Below are 16,343 nucleotides of genomic sequence, written 5' to 3'. Positions count from 1 at the left end.
TCTATTTGGAAAATGTAAACAAAATAATGTAGTTACCTATTAGTAGGCAATGCTTTAATTTACATAATCTGATTACGAACAAAGTTTCTACAAATCTTCATATCATATATCGTTTTCTTACTCTATATTTTGTTGTATTTTATTTCGACAAAAATCAAACTAATAATTTTAATAAATTCATATAAATTTATGGTGTAAACGTTTAGTTTGTGTATATTCCCACATGACGTATACGAGAGTTTGGTGCAGTTTGAAATGGCGTCAACTTTCGTACGGCGCGGTAGACGTGAAGTGGGTTCAAGCCTCAAGCAAGTTATTATTTTTTTATTTTATTTTTATAGATTTTATGATTGTAAGTATATTATTATATAATTTTTGAAGATATTCTTCTTTTTTGAAAGTATTAGATAAGAAAGTTAGTTTGATTTTTAAATAAAATAAGTACAAATAACCTTATAAGTATATTTACTTCGTTTAAATTACCTATTATATAATAGAAGAATATCTTCTTACGTGCGTACAAAGTACACACACATTCTTTTTTTTTATTTGTATGTAATTTCTACGTACATTACAAATATGCAATTTGTTTATAAATGTATTAATTAATAAACAGTCTAATTTGTTTAAACAATTCTTGAAAAAATATTTTTTTACAAACATCTATTTTTTTAATCACAGTATCATTAATGATCATAGAAAAAGTTAAAGTACACTTTAATAAATAAATGATTTTTGTTAGATAATTATTATTTATTGAAGATAATTTATTTATTAAAGTATACCTTAACTTTCTTTATGATTAATAACGATAGTATAATTAAAATCATGGATTTTTGGGAAAAATTATTTTTTCAAAAATTGTTTAAACAAATTAGACTATTTTTTATTAATTAATAAATGTCTAGAAAAATTGCTTATTTGTAATGTACAAAAAATTACATACAAATTAAAAAAAGAACGATCAAAATATATTCAGTAGATCCCGAGATATAGAAAATGATAGTAGTTTTAAGTTGCCTTTTTTAGTTTTTGAACTCGTGCATTTGTCGGCTCCCAACTCCCCCTTCACTTACCACGACTAGTCACCAATTGAACTACATTTTTAAAAATTCGTGTAAAATACCAGCTTTTCTAATATGTAAAATGATTTTTTTCTACGGACAATATTTTTTAAGTTATTCTACATGTTTATAAACTACAAAATTTCACAAATTAGGCATTAGGATTTTTGACTAAAATATAGTGTATTATCTAATATTATTAGAATTGATGTTGGGTGCATTTAACGATAATAGACTGCATCTTGAAAAGCTGTGTGATATAGGGTAAGGAAAGGTATATTGATGATACAAGTAATTTGGTGATAATTTTTAATCAGATTACCACGCAGTTTCCTATGCAAGCACATCCATGACACAGCGCTAGTAAGTTGTTACGAGTTAAGCAGGACAAAAATTTATTACGATTTCGCAATGCGCTCACCAGGGCCGTCTTAACCCGGGGGTGCAAGGGGTGCGAGGCACCCGGGCGCCAAGTCCAAGGGGCGCAAGCTGAAAACTTGCTAGGCTCAAACTTGCGCTTTTTGTCCTTAAAAAAACTACAAATAACAAAAACATACAAGTGCACTTTTGATATTTTTTACAAAGGCTATTAATGCTTACTACACCTACGATATGGAAATGAAAACCCATTTAGATTATTCCAACAATAATTTCAAAAAGGTGACGCGTACACTATTTTGACCAATATTGAATGTAGAGTGACAATGAATCACCGTCTTGTAAGATTTGAAATGTTGAGGGAACATAATTATACTTTTTCTTTCATGGAAAGTCCGAAGAAAACTTAAAAAACAACACAATGTTTAAATTTACAAAATAAAACTAGCGCTTGGAAGTAGATCTGATATAGATGGTGATGATCTATTCCATGAGTTAGAATTGTTAATACCAATATTTTTTTTTTAAATATAGACACAACTCCACTCGATATTTTAAATTACGAATATTCTAAAATAATTTACTCTCCGTTTTCCCAAATATTTCTACATTCTAAGGATATACTTAACACTTCCAGATAAATAGCTGAAGGAGAAAGGTCTTTTTCTAAACTTAAATTGATCAAAAATATTTTTCTTTAATAAGTACCTATAGAAAAGAAAGTAAAATAGATATCACCGAAGCAATACAAAATTTGCCAACTTAAAAGCTAGAAAAGTTGACTTTGATATACTTTAAAAAATATGGTATAGTTATAAGATTGATCTTTTTTGAATATTGAAACCATGTTTTTAATATACAAGGTGGGCCAAAGAAAACAGTCCAGCTCGATATTTGGCAGTAGTTATTAGATTTTAAGGAAATGCAGAAACATTTCGATTTTTATTTTTATATTGCCATTTTTTGGCATATACTTCATACTAGTGACGTCATCCATCTGAGCGTGATGACGTAATCGATCATTTTTTAAATGGGAATAGGGGTCGTGCGTAGCTTATTTGAAAGAGTGTCCAATCCCTATTCAGTAATATAAATATTAATATCATTATTTATATAGGGTGGCCAAAAAAATAATTTTTGAATTAAATTAATTGACGCAAAAGGAAGAATATATGTAATTTATTTAACTCAAAATACATTGTACTGCTGTCAGAAAATAGAAACAAAAAATGTTTATTTCACAAATAAACATTTCTTTTCGCTTAAATGAAATCTCAAACAGCTTCCCACCTACCTCTTGGCAGTTTGAACATTTAATTTAAGCGAAAAGCAATGTTTACTTTGCCAAATAAACATGCAATAGAATGTATTTTAAGTTAAATAAATTACATAGATTCTTCTTTTTCTGCCAATTAATTTAATTTAAAAATTATTTTTTTGTCCAACCCTGTATAAAAAAAGATATTAATGATTATATTGCTGAATAGAGAATTGAACATCACTTCAAATGAGCTACCACACGCGACCCCTATTTCCATTTAAAAAATCATCGATTACGTCATCACGCCCAGATGGATGACGTCACTAGTATGAAATGTATATAAAAAAATTGTAATTTAAAAATAAAATTGACCTGTTTCGGAATTTCCTTAAAATCTAATAACTACTGCCAAATATCGAGGTGGACTGTTTTCTTTGGTCCACCCTGTATAAATAAAGAAAGCGAACAAAATTATGTAGTTTTAATTTTAGCGTTCCTATAACCTATATAATCTTCTGACAAAAGGGGGCGCAAAGATGAGTCTTGCACCCCGGCGCAGTGTATGGTTAAGACGGCCCTGGCGCTCACCCGCTTTTAGTAAACAGACTGTTTTGACCTTTGCGTTGTGCGACAGTCGACAATGGAGCCATTTCTTATTAAATGTGAGAGACGGTTACATATTAATTGGAATAATTGCTGTTTTCTTTATAAAACTTTATAAAACCATTCAATAAACTGATTATCAATAAAAAAGCTGCATTGAATTCGTGATTTAGCCAAGGAAAGTTAAATTCCTTAAATTGCGGTTGTTTCACCAAATTTTCTAACCACTATTACCAATATACCTTACCGTGTCACCAACTTAAACATAAGTTTGTATGTCAATTTGACATTTACTATCATTATTATTCATGTTTTGTTAAATTAACTCTTCTAAACATTTACTTCAAATAATAAGTAACATAATAAAGCAAAACCATATTTTTTGCTTAGTTGTCAAATTCCTATGTTATTAGTATTTTTCATTTTTATCACCAATATACCTTTCCTTACCCTACGCAAAGTTAGTGGAGGATGCAGTGTCAACATAAGTAGTCAGATACTGTTAGCAGGGGCAATTTTTGTTACCTTTCGTGTGGAATCTGGTCATGGAAGGACTGATAGCTAGACTAAAAAACGATATTCGGCTGCCCTGGTCATCTAAGCCTATGGCAAATTTAATGGCACAGTCAAAACTAGAATGTATCTGGCGCTGAATGTAAGGCTTATAATAAGCCCCCAGAATTCCAAAATCATGAAATTTTACAAAAGGAGGAATTTAGGGGATTGGCTCTAAGTTTATCCCTAAAGTATCATGGGGTAATATTAGACTTGTAGGAATCAATCAAGAGATTGGTAAATACTTTACTGGTAGCCAGATGCACTCATGGAGAAATGTAGGATTTAAAACCCACCACCACAGATTTTTGCAATATTGCAAGAGTAATTAATATGAAGGCTTTACAGTTGTACTACAGGTGCCAGTACAAACCACCTGTACACATAGAAATATACAACAAATAGAAATGTTTTAAAACTACTCGACCCATCAGGTGTATCTTTTACACATATTATAGTAACTACATAATAATAATATCGTATGGCATTTTTGCCGGGGAGATCCTTTCGGACAGGTCCCGGCGTCACTTGCATCCCTGTTTCAAGTAACTAGTGTCGATGTACTAGCCCAGGGGGACCGACGGCTTAACGTACTCTCCGAGGCACGGTGAGCAGCTCGCATCATTTTTAGAAATGAAAAATGGATTGTCTGTGCCGGGGCTCGAACCCGGGCGCTCTGGCTTATGAGGCCAGTATCATACCGCTGCGCTACGGCTGTTCACAGTAACTACATAAAAACTCATAACATTGTGAAATATGTTTTAAATATTCTTATGGCTTATTATAATAATTATAATCAATTAAAAAATGCTTACTTTCTGGTTTAATTTGCAATAACTTTTATGTTTATAAACATTTTTTAATTTAGAAAATCTCATTTTAAAGAACAAGTATTTTCAAGACTGTTGAACGTTTTGATCTACAATGCCTAGTTTTTTCACAATATTGAAATGCATGAAAAAAATCGCTTTTAACACTTTAAATGTTATTAAAAAACAATGACGCAGTAAAAATTTGGATACCCACGAGGTGGTACACCTTTTCTATTGACTTCTCCAAATATTCTAGTTAAAAAATACCGACCAGTAAATTTTTAATGCTTCGTTTGCTCGAATAACTTGGAAAAATTTCGTAATTAAACTAACAATCCAATCATTAAATTGGTTTGGAAAAAAGTTTTCCAATAAATATCAACATCAGAAAGCCGAAAAAAGTTTACGATCAAAAATAATGCAATATATTAAAAAAAGTTTTTTTATCCGAGTTTTAATCTAAAGATTGACGTCTAGATCTAGATGTGATAACAGTCAATTTATTTTTATTTCTTACGGTTGTCGCCCTGACACGTTATTTATGAAACTAATTTAATTTTAACGTACGAGTACCAACGCTGCTAAGATGGTAACTTAATTTATTTTTTAATTATTTAGTTTGATTTATCTATCAAGTTTTAATTATCCAATGAGTTTTATATCATATGAACACATGCTTGATATCAACATCATGACACCTATTTTGGATACTGGGTGAGGCAAATAAAAAAGAACTCTAGGTGTGTGATTTAAATAGATTTTTTTCTATTCTTCTGTTAACTAGGTACGATATTCGGCACTCTGGTAGTAGACCAGTAACTTTGGATTTAGAAAAAAATAATAATAATTTTGTTCTGAAGCTATTTCCTTGTGGCATTTTTATAATTAACTATTTAGATGGAAATAAGCCACAATTAAATTGCAAAAAATAATTTTATTAACGTTTCGACGCCCAAATCGGGTGCCGTTGTCAAAATACAAAACACAAAAAGTAGCATTTTGTATTTTGACAATGATACCCGATTTGGGCGTCGAAACGTTAATAAAATTATTTTTTTCACTTTAATTGTGGCTTATTTCCCATCTAAATACTTAATTATAATAATTATAATACTGGTATTTATTTAGAATTTATTTCAGACGCAGGCTGAGACATCAACTTTCAATCGCGCAATCTGCGCAGTAGATGACATAACACCGCTTAAACTGAGGAAACAAGAAATTCGCATAAGCCACTTATCTAAACATGAAAAAATGTGTAGCTTGATGGGTAAACCTCTACATGGGCGGTATTTCTATAAGGTCAACCAAGAATATGTCGACAATGCAGCGTCGAACTATTGGTCACATCAGGAAAGATGTTCTCCGAGACAGAGGGTTTCCTACTTGCCATTCAGGATCAGGTTATTCCAACTAGAAATTACCTTAAGTATATTGTCAAAAACGCTCAGGTCCAAAATGATAAATGCCGTTACGGATGTCAAGTCCAAGAAACCATCCAACAAGTGGCACACAATAGACCGAATCTCATACTAATTAATAAACTTACTAATTAGGTAAACATTAATAGATGTGGCGATACCTAACAACAATAATCTGCGTATTAAGCACAACGAAAAGAGGGCTAAGTATACAGGGTGTCCAGAAACTCTACCGACAAACGAAGACAGGAGATTCCTCAGATAATTTTAAGACATTTTATCCCAATTCATCTTGTCCAAAAATGCTTCCTAAGAGAGCTAGAGCTTTTTGAAAATGGCGTCTTGGAATTAGTTTCTCTTAAATACTCCAGAACGCTTCTATTTAGAAAAACTAAAATTGGTACGCATATTTATCTATCAGGGATAAATCGATTCCATCTATTGTGAATTTATAGCATCGGTCATAGGCGTCCGTTTTGGGTAGGGCAACGGTTATTTTATCGCATAATTTTTATTTCTTTAACTGTTAAGCATTTTTGACACTGGATTATTAAATGGTGAAATTATTAACGAAAACTGGTACGTTTATTTATATTCCAGAGATAGAGATGAATCGATTTCATTAGTTGCGAATTTCTAGTACCGGTCATATGAGTCCGTTTTGGGTAGGTCAACGGTTATGTTATCGCTATTTTTGACTCTAGATTATTAAATTATGAGGTATTCCAGTACTAAAATTTACTCTTGCTTTAAGTTGGTAAAATACACCGTTTTTTTTTAAATACTTTTCAATTTTCAAATTTTCAAATTTTCAAATTTTCAAATTGATTTTTCTAGAAAACGGAATACTTTTCAATTTTCAAATTTTCAAATTTTCAAATTGATTTTTGCGAGAAAACGGTGCGTCCTACCTACTTAAATCAAGAGTACCTTTTAGTACTAGAATACCTTATAATTTAATAATACAGTATCAAAAATGCTTAAGTTAAATAAAAAAAAGTTGCGCTATAAAATAACTGTTGCCCTACCCAAAACGGACGCCTATGACCGGTATTAGAAATTCGCAACGGATGGAATCTCTTCATCTCTGGAAGATAAATATGCGTACTAATTTTCGTTTTGCTAAATAGAAGCGTTCTGGAGGTATTTAAGAAAAACTAATTACAAGACTCCCATTTTCAAAGAGCTCTAGCTCCCTTAGGAAGCATTTTTGGACCAGATGAATTGGGTTAAAATGTCTTAAAATTATCTGAGGAATCTTTTATCTTCGTTTGTCGGTAGAGTTTCTGGACACCCTATAGAGATCAGGAAATACAAATAAGGAGACAATGAAGAATGGAAAGTACCTAGACAATACCTAGACAATCTTTCTGCTACTGGAGTCATTCCAATGAACCTCATCGAAAACGTCAAAAAGCTGGGTCTAAATGAACATCTTTATAAGATTATGCAGAGAGCTCAGTTACCCTCGACTTCCAGGTACGAAAACTTTTGGGAGATACTCCAACGTATCAAGTCACCTAGGGCTCGATAACATGGAAAGAAACCCACCAGAGCTCAATCTTATTGATACCTTAGGTATCTGGGATGAGTGAATTTTCCCCATAGAGAGAGTGTGAGCCGTATGGTTAAATCTGGGATAATACTGGTTTTATTGTTTCATATCATCCATGAGTATGATTAGTAACCTTAGCCTCGCCAGTTACCTGGTGTCTAAATTGGAGCCTGAGAAAAAATAGAATGCCACTGATAGACACAGATTCAGTTACCGGTGCCACGACAGGTATACGTCGAGGATATATTATCCGTCCAAAGATGATTATTAAAGATTACATTGGCCCCAGTGTTAGCGTACTCCTATTTTTTCTAAAATCGCGGAGAACCGAAAAGTTACCGAACCCGAATAGAAACAGAATAGGAACCAAACCGAATAAGAACCGAATAGAAACAATAGGAACCTAACCCGAATAGAGACCATATGGGAACCGCATAACACCGGGCCATTTAGGATTTACAGCAAGCCTTCACCTAATAGCGCAAAAATACTAGTGGCTTGACTATGTTCGACGAAATAGCACAATATGTTAGAAACTGTGAGAAAATTCCTGCATTGTAAACCGTCACAGATGCTACCAACAGAAATAATTATTATTATTATTATTATTACATAACAAGTAAGGGCAGAGGAGCAAGCTCCTATTATGCCCAAAGACAAAGAAAAATAACAATGTAAAATAACTACTGACAGTTACATAAAATAAGAGATATTAGTAAAATATCCATAGAAAATTTAACATCGTGCAATTTTTATGTATGAAATATTGTCGTATCCAGTCTGTTTTTAAACGTATTCACTGTAGTTGCTGATATGGTGTCTCGATCTAAATTATTCCAAATATTAAATATCCTGTTAGGCAAGAAGTTTACTCTGGACCGTGCTATTGCCTGCTCCTTCTTTAATTTGTATTGGTGGCCTCTTAATCTATCATCTCGGTTTATGGTAAACATGGTATTTAGGTTTCCAAAGTTGTATTTCAGAATTCGGAAGCACAAAATTAGATCACCTCGAAGACGTCGACGCTCGAAAGTCGTTAGATGAGCCATGGTGAGTCTATCTTCATAACAAGGTCTTACGCGGCCGAATGCGAGTCTTGTAGCTTTACGCTGCACATTTTCGATTAATACCTTGTCACGAGCGAGATCTGGATTCCAAACCGGTCCTGCAAACTCAAGAGTAGGTCTGACGTATATTGAATAAAGTCTGCACATGGAATTTAAAGAAATATGTGTAAAACACTTACGTATCAGAAATAGTTTCGAGTTTGCACGTTTACACACCGACACAATATGCTCCGACCAATTTAAGTCACTGTTAATTAACACTCCGAGGTCGTTGTGGGAGGTTACCGAGCTTAAGGGATGTCCATTTATAAAGTACGGTAGTGACGGGTTGTTCTTGCCAATGTGTAGTACAACGCATTTCTCAATGTTTAGAGGAAGTAACCATTCCAAGGACCACTTCAATATTGTATCGAGATCATGTTGAAGAACATGTTGGTTAACAATAGGATTAACGTACAACTTGGTATCATCAGCGTAAATGGAAACCTTACTAGATATAATGAGTGGAAGATCGCTTGTATAGACACAGAAGAGAAGTGGTCCAAGTACCGATCCTTGTGGGACTCCGCTCTTGACAGGTTTATCTGATGAATATGCTTCCCCAACACGAACTCGGAAATACCTATCAGATAGGAAATTCTGAATCCAAAGGTTTAACTTTCCGCGGATACCAAAGTGATCCAATTTAGCTAGTAGTCGACGCTTGGGAACACGGTCGAAAGCTTTGGAGAAGTCTAAGTAGACTACGTCAACAGGATGCCGATCGTTTAAAGATGACGACCAATCGTTAACACAATGGAGTAAATTCGTGATTGCTGAACGACCTTTAATAAAACCATGTTGTTGGTGAGGAATCACATTTTCGTGAAGGAGAAACTCAGATATAGCTTCAGAAATAATGGCTTCCATGATCTTGCTGACAATAGGTACTAGGCTGATTGGGCGATAATTATTGCAATCAAGTTTATTGCCTTTCTTAAAAATAGGAGTAACCGAAGCCAATTGCCACGATGAAGGGAGATAACCCTGATTAAAGGAAGTATTCATCATAAGGGATAGAGGGATTGCTACAGAATCTGCGCATTGTTTTAGGAAAAAGGAGGTTAGTCCGTCCAAACCAGGCGATGAATTGTTGCGTAGTTTCCGTAAATGTTGTTTAATTACCTCCGGTGTGAAAGAGATGTCATTAAGAGTTGCATGCAAACGTGGACACATTATTTGAGGAACGGCATCATTAGGTTCATCTGTAAAAACCTGAGTGAAAAACAGCGATAAAGCATCAGAGGATTCTTTATTCGAAGAACATAAAGACCCGTCGGCTTTTTGAAGCAATGGTATGGAGACTTTAGATGATAAAGATGTGCGAATGTACCGGAAAATTTTCTTACTATTATCACTTGCAATGATAGATTCTTCAAAATCTTTCCTTAGGTTTAGCAAAGATTGTTTTAATCTATTGGAAAATCTACGGTGAACAAGAAAATCATCAAGGGAACCTGTGCGTTTATAAGATTGCCAAAGCTTCCGTTTATGTCGAATTAAGCGTGTAGCGGCAAGGTTGATCCAAGGTTTTAATTGATTTCTAAACAGCTGACGTTCAGTTGTATGAACTGAAATAGTTCTAGTTGTAGTGTCAAGAAAAGTGTCCCACATTGACGAGGGATCGATTAAGTTATGAAAAAGGTTATTCCAATTAAGTTGATGTAAAGCGGAATTAACTTTAAAGAAATCTGTAACTGTTATAGTCTTTGTATACATTTTGTTAAGACTTTTCGATACGTTAAACTGAATGTGGAAAGTTATCACTGCATGATCGGATTTTCCAATTGGAGAAGATATGTCTATCGTTGAAATTAATTGTTCTTCGTTTGTAATTACCAGGTCGACCGTTGATGGTTGATTATTAAGTCTAAATCTAGTAGGTTTGGTGATAAGTTGCGACAGGTTGGAATTTATAATAAAATTTTTAAATAAATTATGAGAGCTAACACCGTCAGATAACGAAATAGCTGGCCATGAGATATCGGGAAAGTTAAAGTCACCTACGATAACAAGATTGTCAAGAAGTGATATTTCCTCAAGTAATTCAATAAAAAGATTATCAGTTCCTGGTTGGGTATCAGGGGGACGATACAAGCAAATTAGATTCATGGTAAATGAATTTCTGGTGATAGTCAGGTGAAGAATATCTAATCCGGCAGTCTGAATATCTTTAGCACAAATAGAAAAGTTATTAGTAATTAACTCCGAAAGATAAATACAGACCCCACCTCCTACGCGATTTTGTCGGTCTTTACGATAAATAGTGTAACTAGGTATGGCAATTAAAGAGTCAGGAATATTATTATTCAACCAACTTTCAGCTATACAGATAATATGAGGTGTTATTAATTGAATATTACATACAAATTCAGTAAATTTAGCATTAAGTGAAGCAATGTTTGTATAAAGAAGTAGCCAATCGTTGAACATAGAGGAGTTTGGGTCAATGGCGAAATGTAATAATTTTAGGAATGCCTTGGATGTACTTAATTGTCAAGTCCCGTTCACCATTGTTTTTTCTAGTTTCCAGTTCGCTTCGAAGGTCTTTCAGACGTTGTTGTTGAATTGGAGTTTTGTCGTCAATTATGGAGAAGGATTCAGTGTCTTTATCTTCTAGAAGCTTGGATTTGTTGCGTAGAATTTGTTTAGCAAAATAGTCATGCCACCATTCACTGTCGAAAAGTCTTGGTACACTGTCTCAATCGATTTGGTGGGCCATGTCCAGTATCTACAGACGAGAGCATCTTCTTAGTAGTCATCCAAGACCAGTTTACAAAGTGGGCTACCGACCAACCGACAAAGACCATACCGTTGATGGGATCACGCTGTTAGATGCTACACGCCACAAAAAATTATGCCACATTTTTCCCCAAAGAGAAGGGGGTGTAACGATAGCATTTTCAGCTGGCCCCCTCTGGCTTGCACCGTTCTGTACGCACGCACTCTCACCGGTACCTACCACTTCTATTCGATGCTATCTGGTGATAGAACACCAGCAAACGTTTTGATTAAGTTCAGTGTTCCCACAAGGACCTCTAAAGATAGGTAGACCTTCAAGCACATGTAAGATAATTATGAGAGCCTTTAGTTGAATCAAAACGCAACCGTCTATATATATGTCGTTTCAGATTCCTTAAAAAAATAATTATAATTCTGTTACTGAAAAAATAATTCTTCTCTTCATCTTCATACTCATACAATTCAAGTCTTTAATACTTTAGTAAAATCACAACGATTATATAAATCATACTACCTTTATTAAAATAAAAAAACGTTTCTACTCACTCTATGCAACTCCTAATGACCAACGACATGCTGGCGATCCCGAGTCCGCTCCCCGATACAATAAAAATCTCGACAAATTCCCGTCTCCTCTTGAAATATTGTGCCACCATCAACGTAGAGCAATCCCGTGTTATCCCGACTCCGATGCCCACCACCGTGCCGTAGCTGCAACAATAAATTTCAGATTTCACTTAAAAAGCCCATAAGCATTAAATTCCTGAAAAATTAGGCCATATTTCGGACGTATGTATCTATATGGATTTGAAATGGAAATAAAAAAGAGATTATTAAACTGTAAATCGTTTTTTTTTCATTATCGTTCATGTGAATAGGAAAAACTCAGATTAAAGGGAGGTCCTACAGAGAAACGAAAAAGTGTAAGCTATTAGAAAAACAAATTAACACATAATATGAGTATTAGTTCGTTTGTAAGTAACAGGCAAAAAAATGCCTTCAATAATTGTTTACCTTCTTAGATGCTAAATTCAAAGCTGACCTTATAAACCAGGGCGCATCTGTAAAAATATTAGTACATTTGGACGTTGAGAGGTGACTCAAATTTTTTTGCAGGAATTGTTTCAAAATAACTCAAATAATAATATTTAAGTTAACCTCCCTCTCAAAAAGGTCCGGAACATTGTTTAAATAATCAAAATGTCAAAAAATGAAGGAAAAATTCGATTTTATTCTTCGTTTTTTGATTATAACTTTAAAAGTATTCATTTCCAAGAAAAGTGGTACTGACATAAAAGTTGACTAATTGAATTTGCTACAATATAGAATTAGTTAAAAATTTTAAAAATAGTCACTCTTGTTGCAAAATAGTAATAATTGCGAAAAAAACATACAAAAACAAGTACATATTCACATTTTACGGTTTTCAACCATTTATGTTACACTTAGGACCTTCATATTTCATCCAGAAAAACTATATGATACAGTAAAACAATACTGTAAATTTCATTAGGATCGGTTCAATAGATTTTGCAAAACAAATTTTGAAATCCGGCTTTCGCAAAAAAAAATTCATTTTTTTAAATTGTTACAGGACTGACAAAGCAGATAGCAAGTTGAAATTTTTTTTGCTTATAGAAGTATACTGTACCTTTCATTTGCAATTTGCGAAATTAAAATCGATTAACTACCACGGCATCAGGAATTTTTTAAATAAACATTAATTATTGGTGCTACGCGCACGACAGGATAGTTTGTTCTGATTGGGCATTCCAATGACCTTTGATAATGATTGATACATTTTAATTTTTATTACATTTCGATATAAATAAATAAATTTGTTTATTGCATAATAAAAACACATACTTTATCCTTTGAAATAACACTTTTTTTAGCAAAAACTTTCTTTGTTAATATATTTTAACTTAGAGAATAAAAGTTTATTATTTTTAAACATGTGCAATTGTTTAAACAATATTTCACAAATAATAATAAAATTAGTTTGATTGTTGTGGAATTAAAATATTAAAATACAGCAAAATATAGAGTAAGAAAATAATATATTAGATAAAGATTGGAAGATATTTTGGTGGAAATCAACTTGTGTGAATTGAACACCGCTGTCCTGTGCGTAGCACCAAAAATTAATGTTTATTTAAAAAATTTCCTGACGCCGTGCTAATTATTCGATTTTAATTTTGCAAATTGCAAATGAAAGATACAGTACACTTCTATAAGTAAAAAAAATTCAACTTGCTATCTGCTTTATTTTCAGTCCTGAAATACTTTAAAAAATTGAATTTTTTTTGCGAAAGCTGCATTGCAAAATTTAGTGTTGTTTTACTATATCATAAAGTTTTTCTGGGTAAAATATGAAGGTCCTAAGCGTAGCATAAATGGTTGAAAAACGTAAAATGCGAATACTTGTTTTTGTATGTTTTTTTTCGCAATTATTGCTATTTTGTAACAAGGGTGACTGTTTTTAAAATTTTTAACCAATTCTATATTATAAGAAATTTAATTACGCAACTTTTATGTTAGTACAAATTTTCTCAGAAATGAATACTTTTAAAGTTATAATCAAAAAACGAAGAAAAAAATCGAATTTTTCCTTTATTTTTTGACATTTTGATTATTTAAACAATGTTCCGGACCTTTTTGAGAGGGAGGATAACTCAAATATTATTATTTGAGTTATTTTCAAGCAATTTCTGCAAAAAAATTTGAGTCACCTCTCAACGTCCATCTCAAAACAGATGCGCCCTTGACTATTAGTTTTTTGTATCACTTTTAGTTTTTGAACATTATGCACTTCTTATTGCATATTATTTTTTATAAACAAATCGATTTTAAGAGAACTTTATTATAAGTAAAAGCTTCAAGCAAAGTCCAACTACAACGATTGAATTACAATTGGACAATTAATTGAATCATAAGCCTGTCTATACTGTATATAGTGAAATTAATCGAACATCATAAGCATGGTTCGTATTTATACATAGTACTCGTACGTAGGCTAATTAAAACAGTAATATAATGTGATAATACAGGATTCTTTAGTTAGCTGAAATTTGTTTATCATACTTCCTTTATCTCTAAAGCTTTTTTGCTCTGAGTCGCTTGCAGAACTTCTAGGTGAAGTAAGAAACAGTACTTAGTCCCACTTTATGTTATTATAGTGTTCCAGCTATTCTGATAACGTTTTCTACCAATTTAATGTTCTGGTGAAAACGCTCATCGCTCATCTTCCTCACTAATGTTTCTCAAATTTTTCGTGAAGTAATTAAGGTTCAAAAAGTGAACTTTCTTAATTTTTTAGTGTTGTCTAGATCTAAATACAGAGTTACAGCAATCAAAATTAAAAATATATAAACTAAGTTCTCAATCCAGTAGTACAGAAAACGACAATAAATATCGTTCTCATACCACTAGATTGACAACAGATGGAAACTCTCTGGTTCTACCTCCGCGAAATGTTTATACATTTTCAACGAAAACTTTTTGTTTATAAATTCGCAAAGTCTGTGTGTTATTGCGTTGCCGCTCCTGCAATACTTAGAGCAGATTTATCGATGGTTTCTTATGTAGTTTTGTCTTCTAAATCCAAATATGAAATAGGGATTTCGATATCTCTAACCGTCTTCGAGATAATCGACCTCAAAGTCTAAAATGTGACGTCACAATCATTTTATTTTCTGCCGACACACTAACCGTCAGCTGAAATCGTTGCTAGTAAGTAGGCTAGTTTTCAACGAAAACTTTTCGTTTATAATCAACTATTTTTAATGGGAAACAAGCCACAATTTTACCAAAAATGATTTTATTAACGTTTCGAAGCCCAAATCGGGTTTCGTTGTCAAAATAAAAAAGACTACTAAAATAAACAAAAATGTTGTTGCTATGTAAAAAAAATTCTTCTTATAATCACGAGGGAAAACCTTATGGAATAATTTACTATGGAATCTCTAATGCGAGAATTTTACTGTCATCGTTGCAGTTGGTTGTCTTTTTAAAGACAAATCACATGCTATGATTTTTTTGTGACGGATATTCTTGAGTTGGGATTGATTTCATGTAATCGAATGAACTATCTTTTAGTAAAGTCGTCCCAGGAACGCAACTCATAAATATTGGCCATATCATTTTAAAGACTTCTACTTTAAAATGTATAATATACGTCTGAATTGCCAATATAAATGAGTCAGATTAAATAAATTATTAGAAAAATTTTTGTTTATTTTAGTAGTCTTTTGTATTTTGACAACGAAACCTGATTTGGGCTTCGAAACGTTAATAAAATCATTTCTGGTAAAATTGTGGCTTGTTTCCCATTAAAAATAGTTGATTGTAAAAATGCCACAAGGAAATAGCTTGAGAACAATATTTTCGTTTATAAATTCGCAAAGTATGTGTGTTATTGCGTTGCCGCTCGTGCAATACTTTGAGCAGATTTATTCATGGTTTCTTATGTAGTTTTATCTTCTGAATCCAAATCTGAAAACGGCATTTCGATATCTCTAACCGTCTTTGAGATAATCGACCTCAAAATCTAAAATGCGTTATTAGGTTGCCACTCCCGCAATACTTAGATCAGATTTATCCATGGTTTCTTATGTAGTTTTGTCTTCTGAATCCAAATCTAAAAACGGCATTTCGATATTTCTAACCGTCTTTGAGATAATCGACCTCAAAGTCTAAAATGCGTTATTACGTTGCCGCTCCTGCAATACTTAGAGCAGATTTATCCATGGTTTCTTATGTAGTTTTGTCTTCTGAATCCAAATCTGAAAACGGTATTTCGATATCTCTAACCGTCTTCGAGATAATCGACCTCAAATCTAAAATG

The 16,343-nt window shown here is 32.8% G+C and overlaps 1 protein-coding gene across 3 annotated transcripts in view; it reads right to left on the bottom strand.

Moving 5' to 3' along the window:
• LOC126884733 (monocarboxylate transporter 12-like) overlaps positions 1 to 16,343 on the bottom strand; it is a 645,529-nt gene that overhangs the window by 42,891 nt on the left and 586,295 nt on the right. For all 3 annotated transcript variants that reach the window (XM_050650866.1, XM_050650864.1, XM_050650865.1), the window contains exon 5: positions 12,044 to 12,208. In XM_050650866.1, the coding sequence (XP_050506823.1) occupies positions 12,044 to 12,208 (165 nt within the window). The remainder of the gene's footprint in view (positions 1 to 12,043; positions 12,209 to 16,343) is intronic.

Source organism: Diabrotica virgifera, chromosome 5 (genome assembly GCF_917563875.1).
Source record: "Diabrotica virgifera virgifera chromosome 5, PGI_DIABVI_V3a".
NCBI lineage: Eukaryota > Metazoa > Arthropoda > Insecta > Coleoptera > Chrysomelidae > Diabrotica > Diabrotica virgifera.
Note: the sequence above shows the minus strand (reverse complement) of the source record. Positions and strands in the feature narration are given on the sequence as shown.